General features: G+C 39.8%; 1 protein-coding gene and 1 long non-coding RNA gene across 5 annotated transcripts in view; one reads left to right on the plus strand and one right to left on the minus strand.

The window, feature by feature from the left end:
- SMPDL3A (sphingomyelin phosphodiesterase acid like 3A) lies at positions 1-19,861 on the minus strand. Of its 4 annotated transcripts, none has more exons than XM_081529395.1 (8): positions 19,653-19,861; positions 13,391-13,604; positions 12,349-12,493; positions 5,765-5,861; positions 4,832-5,001; positions 4,042-4,222; positions 2,016-2,140; positions 1-851 (listed from the first exon to the last, which is right to left on the minus strand). In XM_081529395.1, exons 2-8 carry the CDS (start codon positions 13,477-13,479, stop codon positions 534-536), a joined length of 1,125 nt encoding a protein of 374 aa, XP_081385521.1. In that variant the 5' UTR covers positions 13,480-13,604; positions 19,653-19,861; the 3' UTR covers positions 1-533. The 4 variants fall into 4 exon arrangements, with proteins under 4 accessions (XP_081385521.1, XP_081385520.1, XP_081385519.1 ...); XM_081529394.1 differs by lacking the exon at positions 19,653-19,861 and adding an exon at positions 19,228-19,305; XM_081529393.1 differs by lacking the exon at positions 19,653-19,861 and adding an exon at positions 18,939-19,117.
- LOC145521188 (uncharacterized) overlaps positions 18,892-21,252 on the plus strand; it is a 26,547-nt gene continuing 24,186 nt past the window's right edge. Inside the window, exon 1 of the long non-coding RNA XR_014065207.1 lies at positions 18,892-19,466. This is a non-coding gene — a long non-coding RNA (uncharacterized LOC145521188). The remainder of the gene's footprint in view (positions 19,467-21,252) is intronic.

Genomic DNA, 21,252 nt, shown 5'->3' on the forward strand with positions numbered 1-21,252 from the left:
TTAAGGAAAAATAATTTGTTTTATTGTATAAATGACAATTTCAACAAGCGTACAAATTAGGTACAATTATACAAACTGGAAGACAGGGTGAGTGTGTGCTCAGTTGTATCCCACTCTTTGGGACCCCATGGACTGTAGCTCACCAAGCTCCTCTGTCCATGGAATTTTCAAGCAAGAATACTGGAGCAGGTTGCTATCTCCTACTCCAGGAGAACTTCCTGACCCAGGGATTGAACCTGCATCTCCTGAGTCTCCTGCATTGGCATTGGCAGGCAGGTTCTTTACCACTGAGCCACCTAGGAAGTCCTGGAAGATAGGGTATTTACATTCAAACATCATTCTAGTAATGGGCAGTTTAAATACATTTGATATAATAAAAATTGAGAGTGCTACATTTTTGCATCATAAAAAAGCAAAGACAGGAATTATTCCTGCCCACTCAGTAACTCACAAAGATTTGCATAACAATTTCCACAAACTGATCTCAGAAGCAGAGCATCATTTCATTATCAAAGAGAACAAACTGTGAAATATTACAGACTGTGCTTCATATGATATTGTCTGAAGCAATCTGTATAAGAAATAACATCAAGATTCATAATTGCACAAATCTGAAGGATCTTACATTTCCCCTGACAAATTACACTGTTGTCGTAACTCACAAAGAAGTATTTGTAGTATTTTATGAACTGTTTACTCTCTTGGATTGCAAATTGTTTAGCTAACTTATACAAACTTTTTGGCTGCAAATCTTCAATGTCATAGGCCTGGGTCAGGTTATACTCCAGCTTCCAATTGGATTCTCCCTTTAGATTAGCATCTGTCAGGTTCAAGTAATACTGCAGCATATCCTATAGTTAAAAAATAGTTAAAAAGAGTAATAAAGCCTGGTTCATATTTTGGCATATAACGTACTGCATAGCAAGTAGAGTTCTTATTAGGATTTATGTGACCTTCTTAATTTTAAAGTGAAGTCATTTTAAAAACTGAGAATCACTTTTAAGGAAAAAGAGTCCCGATAGAAAAATCTATATTGTTTTGTTCATGTAAAATATAATGAAAGAACATAATAGAAAATAATCCAACTATACAGAGAGATAAACAGAATAAAAAGCCTTCAGTTCATACACCTCAGAAGTAACCACTGCTAACAACTGTCTATAAATCAGTTATACGCAGCAGGTGGCTTGTACAAGCCCACAAATGCTGGCTGTCAAATTTTCAGGAAACTTGCAAGTTAAGTTTATATCATTACGGCAGCTTGAAATTGGCCATTTTGGGAGTATTTATGCCATGGAAATTGGCAAACACTACAAAACAAAGCACCTTCCACCCCCCAGTGAGCCAGCTACTAAACGTTTACCAGCACTCCAGTGTACGTAAGCTGTTCCAGACTGCATGTACAAAAGAAATATAGGTATTTAATTTCTTTTTACTCTTTTTCATTTTTTCGTAAAATGAAATCAAACTATACAAACTATTTTGCACTTTAAAAATGATATAGTATTATAGCAGATACATCTTTCTATGTCAATGTACACACATACACATGAGTTTCAGATCTAAAAACAGGCAACTAATAAAAAATTTCATTTGGACTATGGTTATCAGTCAGTTATTATATTATCTTTCTTAATTTAATGCTTATGGATTAAAATCAGATTTCTCCTGCACTATTGTTTTTTGTAAAAACATGCTCCAGGGAATAATAGAACTATTGCTTACTAAATTTACCTGCGAGAAAACTACAGTTACATCAGTAGAGACTTTAACTGAGAAATTCTTTTCAAATTACATATTTGTTGAAAGGGACAGTATTCATAAACTAAATGCCTAGCCTTTTGAAGCTGAATTGATACAAAGCCGATATTCAAAACACAAAAAAGAAGGCATCTGTAGATTTCAACATAAGGTACAACTTATAGTAGCTGTGTTGAAAACATTCAACTAAACTGATAAAAACTACATAGACATGCAAAAATATGAAGTCAGTTCTAAAAGTTACACCAACTTACCAATAATTTATAATCACGAGGATCATACTGAAATAGTCTGACACCAGGATTGTTGGTCAGTCTCTCTAAAACACTTCTCACTGGAGTAACAGCAGGAGCCACGAACAAAGAGTTTACTGGATTTCCTGGACAAAACATATGTACATAAATATATGTATTTCTAACAATTGAGCTTAATAATATTAAAAATATGAAAAGTTTCAGATTAAGAAGTTAACAGTCTTAATAGCCAAATAACGCGTGATGCTTGATGGATCCTGATTTGAGACAACAGTAAAGAGACACTTTTGAGAAAACAGGGAAAGTTTTATTATGAAGAGATTAAAAGAATTATTGTGGGTTCTGTTAGTTAAGTTAATGGAAGTATGATTATGTTAAGTATAATAAAATGTTATACTTCCCTGGTAGCTCAGACGGTAAAGTGTCTGCCTGCAATGCAGGAGACCCGGGTTCGATCCCTGGGTTGGGAAGATCCCCTGGAGAAGGAAATGGCAACCCACTCCAGTACTCTTGCCTGGAAAATTCTATGGACTGAGGAGCCTGGTAGGCTACAGTCCATGGGGTCGCAAAGAGTCGGACACGACTGAGCGACTTCACTTTCTTTCTTTCAAGTTATCCATATATTTTAGCAATGTGTGAAGCATATGGTGTTGAACTACATTTAATGTTTGAGATTTACTTTCAAATACCTCAAAAAAAAGAATCATGGGTAAAACAAATCTTGGTAGATATTTGAATATAAGTGATGGTACACAGAGGTTCTCTCTGCCTTTATATATATTTGAAATTTTTCATAATAAAAATATCCAACTTTACAAGTACACACACATGAAAAATACAAAGCTAGTTTTTTTGTACTCCACCTATGAAAATATTCCAATAATTACATAATAAGAATTTGATTAAAGTGTCACCATGTTTTATATCTATCATAGAACTAAATTTCTTTCTGAGTGAAAAAGCTATCAAAGGCTGAAAAATGGTCATTTTTACCAAGCCCAGTCATCCTAGATGAAAAAGGCAAAACATTTCAAAAATGTTCTCCAATTACTGGAATATATATATATTGATTTTTCTCCTGGCTGACTACTAAAAAATCAAAACTTCTATTTTGTTAACTCTCAGTTTTCCACCCTCATACAGAAATTATCTTTAAGAATAGATAGATAATCATTGTCTTATTTAATGCAACTGCTCCTTCTGTTTTTTCTTTTAATGCTGAGTACATGGCCATGTTGGTAACCACTTAAAAGTTAAGAGCTTAATATATTTTATTTTGAACCACAGTAAACTGTGCTTTGCTCTTTAAATTCTAAGTAAAACTAGTCATAGCAAAAGAAACCTGAGGACTTCCCTGGTGGTCCAGTGGTGAAGAATCCATCCACCTGCAAATGCAGGGGACACGGGTTCGATCTCTGGTCCAGGAAGATTCCACATGCTGTGGGACAACTATGCCTGTGTGCCATAACTACCGAAGTCCGCACACCCTAGGGTCTGTACTCCCCAACAGGAGATGAGAAGCATGCGCACCACAGCTGGAGAGTAGCCCCCACTACCCACAACCAGAGAAAGCCCGCGCACAGCAACAAAGACCCAGCGCAGTCAAAAATAGATAAATTTTTTAAAAAAGTATGGCAAAACCCACCACAATATTGTAATTAGCCTCCAATTAAAAATAAATGAATCATAAAAAAAGAAAGAAAGAACTTGAGTCTCACAGGTGAAACAAAAACAGTGCTTCTCTAAACTTTCAGACCTAAAAGAACATTTGAGTGAGCTGAAGGTTTCAGAGGCTTTTGTGTCAACAGTGATCAAATGGTGATGGCTTTGGGGAGTTAAGAAGTCCAGCAGCTAGACTAGATATAGTCATACATACTATAAAGCTATATACATATTCGTTGAAGGTAACTCAGAATAAGCTAGTGCTGGCAAGTAGATTTAATAAACTTTAAATTTACTGGATCAGTAAAAGTTAATATTCACTATTTTGTGTAGCAAAATAGATACAAATAGAACATTCTATTACCTTTTTTATCTGAAAGAACCATAATACTATCTCTGTGAGTATGTCCATAAAATTGTCCTGCAATGATGTCACTGTATTTTCTAAAAATGTCTATCAATTTCTCATTATGGTATTTTCTCATTGCTGGGATGCCCCTTGCAAAAGGCAGATACCCCACTGGAACATGAGCTATGATGTACACCTGGAGAGAGAAACACAAAGAGGACTGATGGGATTTCTTTCCACACATTTATCATAACAAAAAGACATCTAGATACCCAAGATTGAAAGTACATTAATTAAATTTTAGAAACAAATATACCATCTCTCCTACTCATTTATCAAAAAAGGAGAAATTATGAAACTATTAATGGTCTTAAATTTATACTTGTCTATTTAAACTGCATGGTTTATGATACAATAGTCTTCCCAGGTGGCGCTAGTGGTAAAGAACCCCCCTGCCAATGCAGGAGACATGAGAGACGTGGGTTTGATCCCTGAGTTGGGAAGATCCCCTGGACATTATGATATTAGGTAACTGTGACCATGCTGCAGTCCATGGGGTCACGACTGAGCGACTGAACTGAACTGAACTGTGACCTTGCTCGAAAAATTTTTTTCAATATCTATCAAGCCTTAGAGCAAAATAAAACAAAACTAGCATCAACAACAGAGCAAATCATAAACTGTTTCATGCAAGAACATCTTTAAATTTTAATACTTTTATTAATACCTGACCCCTTGCAAGTTTAATAAATTCACAAGTGTAACCCTCTGTTTATCCCCAGTGATGCTGGTCTATGGCATCTACCTTCTCTTTATTTTGCTGAGAGATGTTCAGTGTATTTTCTAGCCATTCAAATTGATTTGCTGGATCAGTTTGATTTAGGGTCATGGAATTTGGGCCATAGTATAAGTTCGTGTTGAGACTGATGATCCGAAGTTTCGGATTAGTTGAAACTTTCTGTGTATAAAAGCCACCTATAAAAACAAATTTGAAACACATTCTATTAATAAAATAATACACAGATACATAGACACTGTGAAAGCAAAAATCTTAATTAAGGTTTACAATCCATTTAGGAAGGTTATACTTATTTCTCATTGCTTCATTTGCACTTAAATAGGCTGTCACTGGATAAGAATCAGATTTAACAAACACTTACCGTGTCAAGTCCAGTGCTGCCACTTTCACATACTGAGGTCACAACAGTTGTGTTTAACATTCTCATGAAAAGATAACTAGGCAATGAGGTATTGATTTTTACAAAGGAACGATTAAGAAATCAACTTCTACTTTTGTATGTTTGGGGAATTAAGATAAGAGATACTATGAAATCTAAAATCTAAAGAATGGGAACACATGTGGATCTTGCCAGAAAACACTGGAGAAACCATAGCAGATAAATCAAAGCTGCCAGACTCTCAGGTGAGACGGGGCTTAAACGCATAACCCCACTCACAGCTATGAGCCAGTGGTGACAGAACCCTGCTGTCATGGCCCTTTCAGAGTCAGCCACTGGGACCTTGGTGTCATGGCCCTTTCAGAGTCAGCCACCGGGACCTTGGCCCACTCGCCATCCATGCCACTCCTTGGCTTTCAAACACGGTAAGGCCTCTAGGAGAATTGGGCACAGAGACTTCAGAATTGGCACACCCAAGCAAACACTAAATATCTAAATCTAAACAATAGTAACTGAATAAAAACAGAAACAAAATAAAGCTGAGTAAATCTTTCACTTACCTCTCCTTAAAGTAGTAATAGCTTCTTCAGTCAGCCATGCTTTCCAGAGGTTTGCTACAGCATTGTACACTTTGCTGGTGACTACAGGCAGTTGATCCTGGCCACAAACAATATAACCCAACATTGAAACTCTGAAGATACATGGATGAATTAATTTAAACATGACTTGAGCGATTACTACTACAGGAGGCATCTGGAGATGCAGGAATACTAGATATACTTAATTTTTCAAGGAATTAATGGCTTTGCTGGGGAGACAGAGGACAAAATGCAACCAGTCATCTATAAGACAATGTGCTGGGAACCATCACAAGGATCCTGTGAGTGGAGAAACAAGAATAATCAAGGCTGGCCTAGAGAGTCAGCAGGGAGAGTGAGAAGACCATTTGAACCAGACCTTGAAGAATGATTTCATCAAGTTGACAAGAAAGGGGATCAAAGCAAGAACAATGGCCCAGACACCAACACAGTGCCATATACAGAAAAAAGCCCTTGTTTTGGCATAACTGGAGTACAAAATGGATGTGGGAGTGTGCTCATTAGACACTTAGGGCAAGTTTGCACCTGAAAACATAAGTTCTGGTGTAGCATGCCTAGGAAATGGAGAAAACGTCATGATTTCAGAATTAAACAAAGTCCTCTGAAATGTTAACACTAGTATAAAGTATTTTAACTTCTTGAAAGAAGACTTATAACCACATGTTTTTGATTTGGAGTCTCTTTATGTCAACCCTGAATATTCAATGGAAAGACTGATGCTGAAGCTGAAGCTCTGATACTTTGGCCACCTGATGCAAAGAGCCGACTCACTGGAAAAGACCCTGATGCTGGGAAAGATTGAAGCCAAAAGGAGAAGAGGGTGGCAAAGGATGAGATAAATAGCATCACGACTCAATGGAATGCATTTGAGCTAACTCTGGGAGAGAGTGAAGGACAGGGAAGCCTGGCGTGCTGCCGTCCATGAGGTCGCAAAGAGTCAGACATGGCTTAGTGACTAAACAATAACAACAACTCTTTATGTCAGCCTAAATCATATCATTTTGATTTTCTAAATATTATATGTATAATATATTATACAGTATTTTTATCATCCTACTTTATCATATCATTATTAAAGAATCCTTACGGTGACTTAAGCTCTAGGCAAGAAAAATAAAGCTTCAAGAAAATAGATACTGAATAAAAACCCAGAAATCATTCGTGAAATTGAGTGATTATTTCTATTTTCTTTTCAAAAAATTATACTAAAAAACTGAAGCCATTTTCTTCACTTTATTCATTTCCCTCTGCATATTGGTGACCTAAACCTATTTCCTAAAAGGAGTTTCACTGACATCATTAATTAAAATGCTTTACCTTTTTAAAAATGACATTCAAGTCACATTAGTTCCTAATACATATGCCTAGTACGTGATTAAAATATAAATATATTCAGGGCAAGTTATAAGTAAATGACTTCTTTTAACTGAAACTAATTATTCAAAGTATATTTTCAGTTTGTGTCAGAGATCGGAGTGATCTGTCTGAAAGTTACACAGTGGCTTTGCCCAATCTAAATCCTAATCAAACATTGGTAAGCATCATCATCATAAAAAACCTAACATTTTAGCCATTTGTTTACTTCAGGATGGATGCCAAGATACTGGCATAGTCATGTAGAATCAAAATTATATAAACATTACCCTAGACTTTTCTCTCTACTTTAAACATGAGAAATATGAGCACCAGAGTTAAGTGATTTATTCAGGGAGAGCTTGTCAGTTTCAGTTCAGTTCAGTTCAGTTCAGTCACTCAGTCGTGTCCAACTCTTTGCGACCCCATGAATTGCAGCACGCCAGGCCTCTCTGTCCATCATCAACTCTCGGAGTCTACCCAAACCCATGTCCATCGAGTCGGTGATGCCATCCAACCATCTCATCCTCTGTCGTCCCCTTCTCCTCCCGCCCCCAATCCTACCCAGCATTAGGGTCTTTTCCAATGAGTCAACCCTTTGCATGAGGTGGCCAAAGTATTGGAGTTTCAGCCTCAACATCAGACCTTCCAATGAACACCCAGGACTGATCTCTTTTAGGATGGATTGATTGGATCTCCTTGCAGTCCAAGGGACTCTCAAGAGTCTTCTCCAACACCACAGTTCAAAAGCATCAATTCTTCGGCACTCAGCTTTCTTTACCGTCCAACTCTCACATCCATACATGACCACTGGAAAAACCATAGCCTTGACTAGACGGACTTTTGTTGGCAAAGTAATGTCTCTGCTTTTAAATATGCTATCTAGGTTGGCCACAACCTTCCTTCCAAGGAGTAAGCGTCTTTTAATTTCATGGCTGCAATCACCATCAGCAGTGATTTTGGAGCCCAAAAAAATAAAGTCTGACACTGTTTCCACTGTTTCCCCATATATTTCCCATTGAGTGATGGGACCAGATGCCATGATCTTAGTTTTCTGAACATTGAGCTTTAAGCCAACTTTTTCACTCTCTTCTTTCACCTTCATCAAGAGGCTCTTTAGTTCCTCTTCACTTTCTGCCATAAGTGTGGTGTCATCCGCATATCTGAGGTTATTGATATTTCTCCCGGCAATCTTGATTCCAGCTTGTGTTTCTTCCAGCCCAGCGTTTCTCATGATGTACTCTGCGTATAAGTTAAATAAGCAGGGTGACAATATACAGCCTTGACATACTCCTTTTTCTATTTGGAACCAGTCTGTTGTTCCATGTCCAGTTCTAACTGTTGCTTCCTGACCTGCATACAGGTTTCTCAAGAGACAGGTCAGATGGTCTGGTATTCCCATCTCTTTCAGAATTTTCCACAGTTTATTGTGATCCACACAGTCAAAGGCTTTGGCATAGTCAATAAAGCAGAAGTAGATGTTTTTCTGGAACTCTCTTGCTTTTTCGATGATCCAACGGATATTGGCAATTTGATCTCTGGTTCCTCTGCCTTTTCTAAAACCAGCTTGAACATCTGGAAGTTCACGGTTCACGTATTGCTGAAGCCTGGCTTGGAGAATTTTGAGCATTACTTTACTAGCATGTGAGATGAGTGCAATTGTGCGGTAGTTTGAGCATTCTTTGGCATTGCCTTTCTTTGGGATTGGAACGAAGACTGACCTTTTCCAGTCCTGTGGCCACTGCTGAGTTTTCCAGATTTGCTGGCATATCGAGTGCAGCACTTTCACAGCATCACCTTTGAGGATTTGAAATAGCTCAACCGGAATTCCATCACCTTTGTTCGTAGTGATGCTTTCTAAGGCCCACTTGACTTCACATTCCAGGATGTCTGGCTCTAGGTGAGTGATCACACCATCGTGATTATCTGGGTTGTGAAGATCTTTTTTGTACAGTTCTTCTGTGTATTCTTGCCACCTCTTCTTAATATCTTCTGCTTCTGTTAGGTCCATACCATTTCTGTCCTTTATCGAGCCTATTTTTGCATGAAATGTTCCTTTGGTATCTCTAATTTTCTTGAAGAGATCTCTAGTCTTTCCCAATCTGTTGTTTTCCTCTATTTCTTTGCACTGATCGCTGAGGAAGGTTTTCTTATCTCTCCTTGCTATTCTTTGGAACTCTGCATTCAGATGGGAATATCTTTCCTTTTCTCCTTTGCTTTTCGCTTCTCTTCTCTTCCCAGCTATCTGTAAGGCCTCCTCAGACAGCCATTTTGCTTTTTTGCATTTCTTTTCCATGGGGATTTTCTTGATCCCTGTCTCCTGTACAATGTCAGTTCCAGAGCTAGGTCTAAATTCCAGGTCCTTCTACCATCACTCTTATATCCAATTATCTATTGCAGAATGGGAGGTGGCGCCACCCACAGTTTGGTGGCACCAGCTTTGCCAGTGTAGGAGTACATGAGGATGCTGGCCTGGGCTGCTTCATTGAGTGGCAATGGGAAGAAATTCTTGGGCTGTCCGTATGAATATCTACTTCTGACATAATGGGTGGGAACTTGTGTCTGTATCTGTATGTTTATATAGCTATGTTTATATACATGTTTATGGGAGAAATAACACATCCAATTTATTTGTTACTAACATTCACCAGAATTTGATCTCAGATATGAGTAGCCTTTAGGTGAATTTGTTGTCGAGCTTTCATGTTACATTTGACATTCCTGAAACTGGGATGGAAGGAAAGATGGCAGAATAGTAGAAAGAAGATTTTTAGATACAAGATCACAAGCTAGAAAGAAGAAAGAATTAGCTGTTTAAGGTATAAAGGCTGCCCAATTTATCCTAGTTGTACATGTAATAGGATATATTTTAGACCTGGATAGTACCTATATCTTTGAATTATTATATGATTTGGCTTCACAAAAAGAAGGCAGAAATAAAAATAAAATGAAACCAATCCTCAGAGGAGTTAGGAAACACGTGTCCCGTGTCACTGCTTCATGCTACAAAACCACCATTCCACTGACTGCGGGTTTATAATGTGCCAGGTAAGAAACTATGCCCTTTCCACTGAGCATCACTAATTCTCCCAAAAACTTTGCAAGGTAAGCATTACTGCTCTTGTTTACAAATGATCAGGGATAATTACATGCATTACTCAAGTTGCTCAGCTATTAGAAGCAGAACAGGTTTTTAAATTCTAATAAATGTGACACTAAACCCCACAGGTTTTCCATTAAAGCAGTCTGTCTGTCACCTAAAGCTTATAAAAACAACGTGTGTAATCTCTGATTCCTGGAGCTTGTCCACCTCCAACCCTCTGCTCTGTGTGGTCGCACATTTCAACAGTAACAAAAGCTGACCACTAGTTGAGAGGCTGACTGTCAGCAAGACTCACGTATTATTCATCTCAAGACTGGAGGCCAGACCCAGGAAGTCACCTAAACTTAAGCTCATCCTAAAGTGCCAACTTTCAAAGTCACAGTATTTAGATTAATTAACTAATGTAATCAAGACCCTTATTAAGCAGTCTTTTGACATGAGATGGAAAAGATATTCTAAACACAAAGCAAAACGTAGACAAAGAAAGACATGAAAGTAAACATCATGTTCAGGAAATGCTGATATGTTAGCCTGGCAAGAGCAAAGGACCTGTGAAAGGATGTTTGTTTAACTGAACACAAAAGATACAGGATGTGGGCTCTGCCACTGACTGTGAGCACTTCAACAAGCAACTTAACTTTTCTGGGCCTCAGTTTCCGCATTTATAAACCAAAGAGTTGATCTAGACCAAGGGTCAGCAAACTTTTTCTATACAGGGTCAAATAATAATACTTTAGGCTTCGGGGTCATATAGTTAACATGGTAACTATTCTCTGCTGTTACAGTACACAAGCAACCACAGGTAAAACAGAAAGAATAGCCATGGCTGTGTTCCAATAAAACTTTTATTGACAAAATCAACTGTCAGGCCACATCTGGACCACAGGCCCTGGTTTGTCAAGCCCTGCAATAATCTCTAAGATCTCTTGAATCTGAACAAATGTAAGATTCTGCACTGCTACAGCAGATCCCTGTTACTAGAACTGCTACCCGACTGCTATGCACAGGCGGTTTATTAAAACAGCCACTCTAATAGAGGTTGAAGCCTAGGTTGTATTGAAAGGTTGTTGCTGAACCATGAAAAGATGCCAGGATTCTTGGCCTCCGGAGGAGAGGAATTCAATCCGGGGCCAGAAATGAGGCTTGATCACTCAGAGCTTTTGTGCAATAGAGTTTTATTAAAGTATAAAAGGGATAGAGAAAGCTTCTGACATAGGCATCAGAAGGGGGCAGAAAGAGTAAGTACCCCCTTGCTAGTGCTAGCAATGGAGTTATATACTCTCCAGTTAGTCATTACAATGAATCAAAAGAATGTCTGGAGGTTGTAAAGACCTCACTAGACCTACTCCCATAATTTACATTTCAAGATAACAGGATTAGCCAGAAGGTTTTTTCCAAAGACTGTCCTCAAGCAGGATACATTATTGTTATATAATCCTAAGGAATGTAGAGGGGGAAAAAAGTTTGTCCTTTCTTCCTCCATGAGAATTCCAGACTGCTCTCTCCTTGGGGACCACTGGACTTCTTATCAACCTGCCTAGGAAATGACTCCTCAGTATCAGACATTAAAAATATTCTGAACATACTCTCTGCCTTGAATTATATTTTGAACGTGGACTTCCCTTCTTGGTTCTTAACGACAATTCTCTATGCTTTTGTTTTTAATCACAATCCAGCTTAGATCAGAGTATGAGTAGCTTAGTATGCCTAATAGAAATTCTAAAACATGTAAACATTTGTCAACATTAACCTTTTTATGCTAGCCTGAACATGGAAATTAAAGTGAACAAAATTATTCAAAAAAAAAAAGTGAGGAAGAACAAGAAGGAAATCACAATTAATAACCCATGAACTAAGTAATCTGCTTCCAAAACTTCACTATGGACATAACTTTTTATGAACTATTAAGAGTCAGTTTTAAGTCCCCAAACCACGTGTCTTGCCTTCCTTGATGGTTAGTGTTAAGAGCACACTCTACCTCCACGATCCCCGCTCCCATGCTCTATTATCAATCAGTTAGTTGCAAAATTTTGACACTACTGATGGGAAAAATCCTTCAAGCATTTCCAGAAGTTGTGGTCAAATTTACCTGTGGCCAGTAGTCATGATTACCCAGTGCAGGGAAAACCTGGAGATTTGGAAAGAGACTCTGGATAGTGGTTGTGATATTAGCAATCACATTTATGACTTTGTCTGTTGAGAGTTCAAGCACTGGAACATGAGGTGGGCTATCTCTGAAAAGAAGACAGAATCATAGAAAACAAAATCAGTTTCCATAAAAAGTCACTAGACTCCTGTGTAAAGCTTTGCTGTATTGTCATTGTCGAGTTCTACCATAAATCAACAGATGATAAAGAGTTGATAAACTACTTTGCACTTATTTTTGTTCCACTGAGAAGCCTATAGAAAAAGAAAACTTGTGAAATACAAAAGATAAACTGAAAATGTCAGCCTACTTCGCTGCCTGACTGAAGATTTATAAGAGGCAAAAATGCTTAGTAATTAAAAGCAGAGACTCCAGGGCCAAAAGTACCAGGTTTGCCCTCTTATAGCTGTGAGCACTTGGGCAAGTTACTTAGATGCTCAGTGCCTTCATTTCCTTATCTGTAAAATGGGAAGAATAATAACAATATCTATTGTGAAGATTAAATGAGTTACAACGTATAAGTTAAAATAAGGCCATGATCATTACTGAGGGTACAGGAAATACAGACCTCTTCACTCTGTCATGATGAATAGAATTAGTTAATTACACCACCAGAAGATGCTGTTTGTAAAATCACTATCACAGGTTAATTCCCATTGCTGACTTTTGTTTTTTGATTATTTAACCAAGACTTATTATCACATTAATAAACAGCTCGAGACAATGGCACAAAAAGCCATTTATAAACTCATCTCTTAGTTCATATGGACATATTTCTAGAGGATGTATTCTAAACAAATAAAACTGGGACTTTGAAAGTTTTTCTTATCCCTAATAATGCTGATTTATTTGATCTAGTATTTTTTAAGCCCCAATAATTTTTAAAATGTAAATAAATTTTCTTATGAAATTCAATATCCTAATGAAGCTTAGGACACTGTAGATACATACTCAGTAACTATATGATATTTATATAATCACTCACCCTGTCCATATCATAAAAGATACTTTTTGTCCTGAATTTTTAATGAAATCAAGTGCTGACAAAATGAGGCGATAAGGAGAATCACACATTACATCTCCAAAAGGACCAGGATCTGAGGCTTTTGCACCTTTGGAGGAAGCGCACACTTTTGTGTAGTCACCCGTGATGTGGTAAGTAGGATCTAAGTGGAAGTCCGTCACGTGCCAAAACTGTCCTGTTGATGAGAAAACAAGTGGTGTTAAACCTACTTCTCTTTCAGAATTCCCATACAAATATTTACAGTAAGACAAAACAGGTGTTCCATCCTGTGTTAGAGGAAAGCCTTAGCCATTTAAATATCCGTGTGCTGAGTAGCTCAGTAGTCCTGTCCGACTTTTTGTGAACCCAGGGACTGTAGCTCTCCTGGCTCGTCTGTTCATGAGATTTCTCAGGAAAGAATACTGGAGTGGATTGACACTTCCTTCTCCAGAGGATCTTCCCACCTGAGGGATTGAACCCATGTCACTTGCATCTCCTACATTGGCAGGTGGATTCTTTACTATTAGTGCCACCTGGGAAGCCCAAATATCCATATGCCCTGAAATTAAATACAGTCTTTCCCTGTCAGAAATACTGACTCTAAAGATAGTACAGAGATTTTAGTAGAAATTTACTATCTGCACACAACAAAATTGATGAAATCAGTGACAGCGTGACTACTTAACAATGACTACATAACAAACATAAGTTTGCATAGTGATATACATGGAAACCCCTTTCTAGGAAGTCAGTAACAATCCCATATATTGTATCTTAATAGTATATCTTCTTCTTATAGAATTTAATGTTTTAGAAATTATTTTCTTCTTGTAGAAAAGTGGACATAAAAATATGATGTGTTTTGTTAGGGTTACACAGTGAAGAGATTGCAGATGTATGTATGTATGTTAGTTACTCAGTCATGTCTGACTCTTTGCCACCCCATACACTGTAGCTAGCCAGGCTCCTCTGTCCATGGAATTCTCCAGGCAAGAATATGGAAATGGGTAGCCATTGCCTTCTCTAGGGGATCTTCCTAACCCAGGTATCTGCATCACAGGAAGATTCTTTACTGTCTGAGCCACCAGGGAAGAGATTGCAGAACTTGTAACTAATAAATCTTACTCCTAATTTCATGTAAAACCTTGCCTCTCAACATTAATGGAAAATGAGTCTTTAATCTAGTTTTCAGAAAAAAATAGCCCTTGCTAGAGGTTCTCAAAAGCAATTTAATAGAGGAACATCTTCTATTATACACTGTCTAAAATGTTAATAATATTAAGGGAAGCATTTGTTAAAGAAGATGCTTCCATTTGGGTTTTCAGGCAGAAGCCCAGGAACCATTTGATAGCACTCTTGCTTGGAAGTCATCTTGACAAAGATTCTTTCATTGAAGGAAACACTAGTACTAATAAGCATAGTAGCGGCTCTCTTTATTGAATAGTATTCACCATATGCTGGACATTGTGGAAACAATTGAAATACACTATGTAATTTCATTCTCAAAACTACTTCTTAAGCAGGAATCCCTGTTCCTATTTTAGAGTTTAGAAATTAATAATGGGTCAATTAGAAAATTTGCTCTAGTATATACAGCTTAAGTAACAGGAGAGTCAAAATCTGAACCCCCGTTTTGAAAGGCCCTCAATTTTGCTTATAATTGATTTACATATATCTTCAATGATTTGCTGCTTTCTTATATATGACCAAAAAATTGTTTTAATATTGAGACTTTTTCACACTTTGAATTTTAAGCTCAATCTGATAATGACTAACTTACAATAGGAAACACATCAGAAGCGACAGAGTAGCAACATGCCACACCAGAAGCATGGAAAAAATGAGCAGAATACAGAGTTTTATCTATACAAATGATAAAAAGCTAAGTTTGCACCTGAGCAAATACTTGAATAAAACTCAAAGCTGGATAATAAAGCAGAAAATTGAAAGCAGTTGATTTAAGGTGGAAAAGGCATATTATATATATTTGGGATGTTGTTTCTCCACGACGTTGTTACAATAGCACATTTTAAACCCACAGCTAAGAAGTGGTAGACAAAAAAATCCAGAACAAAGGAGTCATCAAATAGTCTTCATGGTCAATTTCTTGGTATTCAGTCCTCATTTGAAAACTTTTGCCATGAGTCATTTATTTTATTCCATAATGCAGAAAGTACTCCAACTTTTTTCCAGCTTGGACCTACTTTACCCAGCACATAAAGTGGATTGGCAGATAACTCAGAATTATCCTGGAGACAGCCCTTCCTTGGGGTATAAATATACACTGCATCTCAGTTTTATGTAAATGTATATATTATTCAAAGAATGTTAACGTGTGTAGTGAACTTACAAGAAGAAAAGTATAGTGTCATGGTTAAGAATGGGGGCTCCACAGATTTCCCTGGCAGTCCAATGGTTAAGACTATGTGCGCCCAAAGCAGGGGGCATGGGTTTAAGTCCTGGTTAGGGAACAAAAATCCCACATGCCCTGCCACGTAGCCAAAATAAATAAATAATTTAAAAAATAAAAATTAAAAATAAATAGGGGCTCCAGAGTTAGACTGCTTGACTTCAAATCCAAGCTCTTCTTCCCAATCTAGTTGTATGATCTTGGCCTGTTTCATCTGTAAAATGGAAATCATATTATTGTCTACTGAATGAGGGTTAAGTGACTTAGTAGAAATAAGGGCCTGGCACTTGGTAAGCTCAGCATTAGTTATATTGTTATTCATTTGTAATGTCAAGTTTGCATTTGACACTGAATTTCCTCATTTCCAAGTAATAGTGGAAGTGTATTGAGTACTTACTTTAATACTGTTTCTTATGCTTTACATGTATTTACTGACCATTATTTTCATTTTACAGATAAGTCCAAATCACATATGTCATATGCAACAGAACTAAGACAGCAATTTCGGAAGTCTGATTCCAGAGTCCACATTGTTCTTAACCACTGCACACAGTGCCTCACTGTGTTAGTTCACATGCAAAAGTCCTTTCAGAAAAAAAAGTCCTTCCGTCTTACTTGCCTTATCAAAATAGATAACAACACACCTACAGGAAATACTGTGTCAAGTAAGGGACATGAAATTACTAACATATTAAATTTTTCTAAACAAAATTTTTGTAAAACAAAGCTGGAAACACATTAAAGACACTCGTTTGATGTAACCTAACCTATGACCTGGATTTATACATCCCCAGCATCTAGAATATGTCTGACCTATGGTAGTTCCCCAACAAACATTCTTTAATTAGGCACAGAAAGATTCAGGATTTCCTCAAGATCAAATGGTGACTCGGTAATGAAAGCTGAAATAGAATCAGTCTCTCCAGACTTGCAGTCTAGAGCTCTTTCCACTACCACTGCACTGCTAGACAGATCAGTAAGGGGTAATTATTTAGATGCACTGAAGGGTATCTTTAAATAGAAGCCAAGAATGGAGCCCTGACAGGTTCTTAACCAGGGATTTATCAATAATGAACATCTAGAGACCTCACCTCCTGCCTCTAATGAAATTTATACAAAATACTGTTTGTGTGTGTGTGTGTGTGTGTGTCCAAGGCTATAGACCTGGCCTGTGGCAGAGCCCACACTTTAACCCAGATTCTCTGGTTCACAGTCCAACATGCTTTTCACTCTTTAATTATCACATCTTGTTTTGCAAATAGGGAAATCTCATGTGTCTCAAGTGGTAAAGAATCCACCTGCAATGCAGGTGACACAGGTTCGATTCCTGGGTCAGGAAGATCCCTGGAGAAGGAAATAGCAACCCATTGCAGTATTCTTGCCTGAAAAATCCCCTGGTCAGAAGAGCCTGGCAGGCTACATACAGTCCATGAGGTCTCAAAGAGTCAAACACGACTTAGCGAATAAATCTTTAAAAAGACTCTCACAAATGTATATTGGGTGTTTGAACCCTGGTTCTCCCTCTCCCTCCCTCTTTCCCAGGCGACGAAACAGGGAGCTGTGGAGATTCACCGGACCACAGAAATCTGTCATGGAGGCCTTCAGCAATCAGACCCTTAAAACCAAAAGGTGAATTTGCCAAGGGCTGGCCTCCTGCAATCTGGGACATTCTATCTCAGAATCCTAAACAGCCACATAATTGAAGAAAAACAGCTTTAATGAAATTAGAAACCAGCATACATAAGTATTTGTGGACAATTTTTTGTTACGATTGACAGTTGGGAAACCAGACTGACAGTTCTAGCTTTCAAGTAAGTCATGAGCAGCTGAGTCACGAGGACTTGGCTCTTGGACAAATAGAAGGCATGTGAGAAAGTAAAGTGACAAGATCGGCAGTCTCAGCAGTCAGCACTGCGCTGTTTCAGAGACAGCTATGCCTAAACCACAAAACATAAAAATAACTCCACCTTGCTCATTTCCCCCTCCTCTAGATAACAGAGCCACCACCACCACCTGTGTGCGGAGTCTGTGTCCGACTCTTTGTGACCCTAGGAACTGCAGCCCATCAGCTCATGGGATTCTCCAGGCAAGAATATTGGAGTGGGTTGCCATGCCCTCCTCCAGGGGATCTTCCCACCCCAAGGTTGAACTCATGTCTCCTACACTGGAAGGCCGATTTTTTGCCACTGAGCCCCCTGGGAAGCCCAGATAACTCGGCGATTCTGTTTGAAAATGAGTCAGGGAGGTGGGGATATCCTGACACTGAAGGCTCATACGGCGTCATAACATCTCCCATCTATTCACGACCCGTGGTTCTCAAACTCCAGCATCTACCAGAATCAGCTGGAGGATTTGTTACACGGATGGTTGGGGTTTCGGATTTGGTAGGACTTGGGGGTGACTAAAAACTTTCACTTTTAACCCGTTTAGGTGATGCTGGTGCTCTTGGTCCCAGACCTCACTTTGAGAATCACTTCCGTCCAGGTCCTGGGGTAGGCGTTGGGAATGAATAAAATTGGCTCTGCCCACAGAGAACCCAAGGGCGTCCAGGTAAAGTGAAATGAAGGCCCTGAGCGGTCTAACGTAGCCTAACGAGTGGGGAGCGCGTTGCCTGCGACCGTGCTGTGGTTGGTGAAGGGGGACGAAAAGGCCACCAAACTTGGCGAGCGGGATGGAATAAACTCCGAGTCCCACTGAAATGTAACTGCTGAGCAACTGAAACCCGGCAGCTCCCCCGCCCCACAAGGGCAGATTCGGGGTCCCTAGTAATGCGGGACATCCAGCCCCCAGCTTCTTTTTTCCCTCGAGACACCCAATATTTCCTTCCTTTTGCCCGGGAGCAAAACACATCTGGAGCCACAAAGTGAAAACAACTGCACGAGAGGAGCAGCGCCCCCGCTGTTACCAGCCAGTCCCGATCTCCCCGCCCAGCCGAGCGGGCACTCTGGTGCCTCCGACACCTCGCCCTCCCCGCGTCCCGCAGCGGGAGGCGCAGCCCCGGGTCCCGGGCCCTCGGCGCGGGCGCCCCGCTGCCCCCACGCACGGGCCCCGGCTGCGCGCATGCGCTTTGGCCGCAGCTCGCGGGCAGCTCCAACGACGGAAAGGATCCAGACGACTCACCCACCGCGGGACCAGCGCCAGCGGGAGCCGGAGGCCGTCCGAGGCCCGGGCGGCAGTGCCAGGCGGCCAGCAGGCAACAGACAAGCGCCCCCAGCCGCGCCATCGCGAGTTGCAGCCGCGGGTCTGGGAGGCTCTTGCTGTGTCCGGAGACTGCCCTGGACCGTGGGACCCGGGGAATCAGGGAGGAAGGAGAAGACCTCTGCGGTTGTTAACGCCCAGCGGTCACGTGCTAGAGCCGAGTCCTCCAGGAGCAGGTTCTCTTGACCTTCAGCAGCTGTCTAGCGATTACCTGGTTTGTTGTTGTTGCTGTTTCTAAGTCGGCGACAGGTCCTGGAAGGAATGTGCTTGAGGCAACCCCGTGCAGATCGAGTCCCCTAGTGCCACTTGGCCCTAAGTGCATGGGGCTCCTCCGCAGAAGTGATGCAGAGAACCTCCAAGTGTCTTGATTGGAACCAGGTCAGCAGAGATTTCGAATACAGTGGATTTGAGTGTGGTCCCTGGAACAGCATCCTCAGCACTATCTGGGAAGTCTCTTTAGAAGTGAGAATTTCCCAATTTGGCTTGCCCCAAAGCTGTTGAGCCACAAACGGGACCTGAAGCCTAGTCGTTTGTGTGTCCAAGTCCTCCACAAGATGCTAAAGTGGTGGTGACGGTTGAGAACCACTACTCAAAAACACTGGGCTTCCCAGGTGGCACTAGTGGTAAAGAACTCACCTGCCTATGCAGGAGATAAAAGAGAGGTCAGTTCCATCCCTGGGTGGAAAAGATCCCTTGGAGGAAGGCATGGCAACTCACTCCAGTATTCTTGCCTGGAGAATCCCATGGACAGAGAAGCTTGGCAGGCTAGGGGGGTCCCGCAATGCCAGACACGACTGAAGTGACTTAGCACAAACACTAGGTTTCAGTTTTTGTCTGTCTGGGGTTTCTTCTTTGCTTGCTTGGTTGTTTTTGCAGTTGAGTTAGAGCAATGTCTCAGAACTGTGTTCTATGCATTTCAGAGACAACACGGAAATCATATATAGAACTGGTGGGTTTTATTCTTTAAGAAATTTTTGAAGATACTCAAGCTGACAAAGGAGCCAAGATCCTCAAACTTCCTTGGGTTCTGTGTTCCTTCTAATATCACTAATGAGGATGCTGATCCCTTTAAGATAAAGGAGCATATAATTTAAATTTATAGGATGTGGAATTCCTTTGAAGAAGAAAAAAATCTTCCAGAATTACTAACCTCGTAAAAAAACGTTATCAAGTGTATTTGTTTCCCAACAGAGAAATTCTTATTTTGTATGCTGTGTAATTTAATGGGAAAGTGTCTCATGAAAAAGGCTTTGAAATGGGAATCAAGGTGCCTCCATTTTCTGTTTCGTGTCTTGCCAGGGAACTTCCCAGGTGGCGGAGTTGGTAAAGAATTCGCCTGCCAGTGCAGGAGACACAAGAGATGCAGGTTTGATCCCTGGGTAGGGAAGATCCCCTGGAAAAGGAAATGCAACCCACTCCAGTATTCTTGCCTGGGAAATCCCATGGACAGAGGAGCCTGGTGGGCTACAGTCCACAGGCTGGCAAAGAGCCAGACAGGACTGAGCTATTGAGCATATAAGCATGTTCTGCCATGGCTGTTCAAGTTCTGCCATGGCTTTAGGATGATTCAAAAGCCTTTGGACAACCAAAATGCTTTCTAATTGTGGAAAAAATGGTCCTTGGAGAACAACCTTAAGGACAGTAAAAATAACTTGCATGTTTCTAGGACAAACATTTTGAAAGACAGAAAAAGAATTTTTAAAATTCGTAAAAATAGCGATTCTCACTTTTTCTTTTGCCAGTTTTCTTTTGTGTGTGTGTGTGTTTATGAGAAAAGAACTGAATTTTTATTTCACATCACATGCAAAGTTCCGAAAAAAATCGAGAGAGAAAATAAACCTTTAAAACATGGGAATATCTTTAACCTGCAGGCCAAAAAGTAATTTCTTACATTAAAAGCACATCAAGGGGCTTCCCTGGTGGTCCAGATGCTGGGACCTCACACTCCTAATGCAAGGGGCCCAGGTTCAATGCCTGGTCAGGGGATTATATCCCACATGCTGTCTTTTACCAATTTTCAGTGTTTTACTGGAAGTAAACTGATTGTGAAATAATTTTTCAGTCAGTAAGCATGAAATATGGCATACACATTTTGAAACTTAAGAAATGCTTCAATTTTTAAAAGGTAATATATTGCGTTAATGGGTAGAAACACTATCTTCCCTTCAACTCTCTCCGCTCTCTTTTGTTTTCCTTTATACCTTGTCTCTGAGGCGCACAAAGCTACAATGTCTTA

Source organism: Giraffa tippelskirchi, chromosome 9 (genome assembly GCF_054371585.1).
Source record: "Giraffa tippelskirchi isolate mGirTip1 chromosome 9, T2T-mGirTip1v1.2.pri, whole genome shotgun sequence".
Taxonomy (NCBI): Eukaryota; Metazoa; Chordata; class Mammalia; order Artiodactyla; family Giraffidae; genus Giraffa; species Giraffa tippelskirchi.

What these genes read in the sequence shown, in the direction of transcription:
- SMPDL3A (XM_081529392.1), bottom strand. Translation starts at nt 18,880, where the DNA reads ATGCGCGCAGCCGGGGCCCGTGCGTGGGGGCAGCGGGGCGCCCGCGCC. An exon ending in TCTTTTATGATATGGACAGG is followed by an intron (nt 12,494 to 13,390) that starts GTGAGTGATTAT and finishes TCTTCTTTTCAG; the next exon opens with AGATAGCCCACCTCATGTTC. An exon ending in TATTACTACTTTAAGGAGAG is followed by an intron (nt 5,002 to 5,764) that starts GTAAGTGAAAGA and finishes TTGTTTTTATAG; the next exon opens with GTGGCTTTTATACACAGAAA.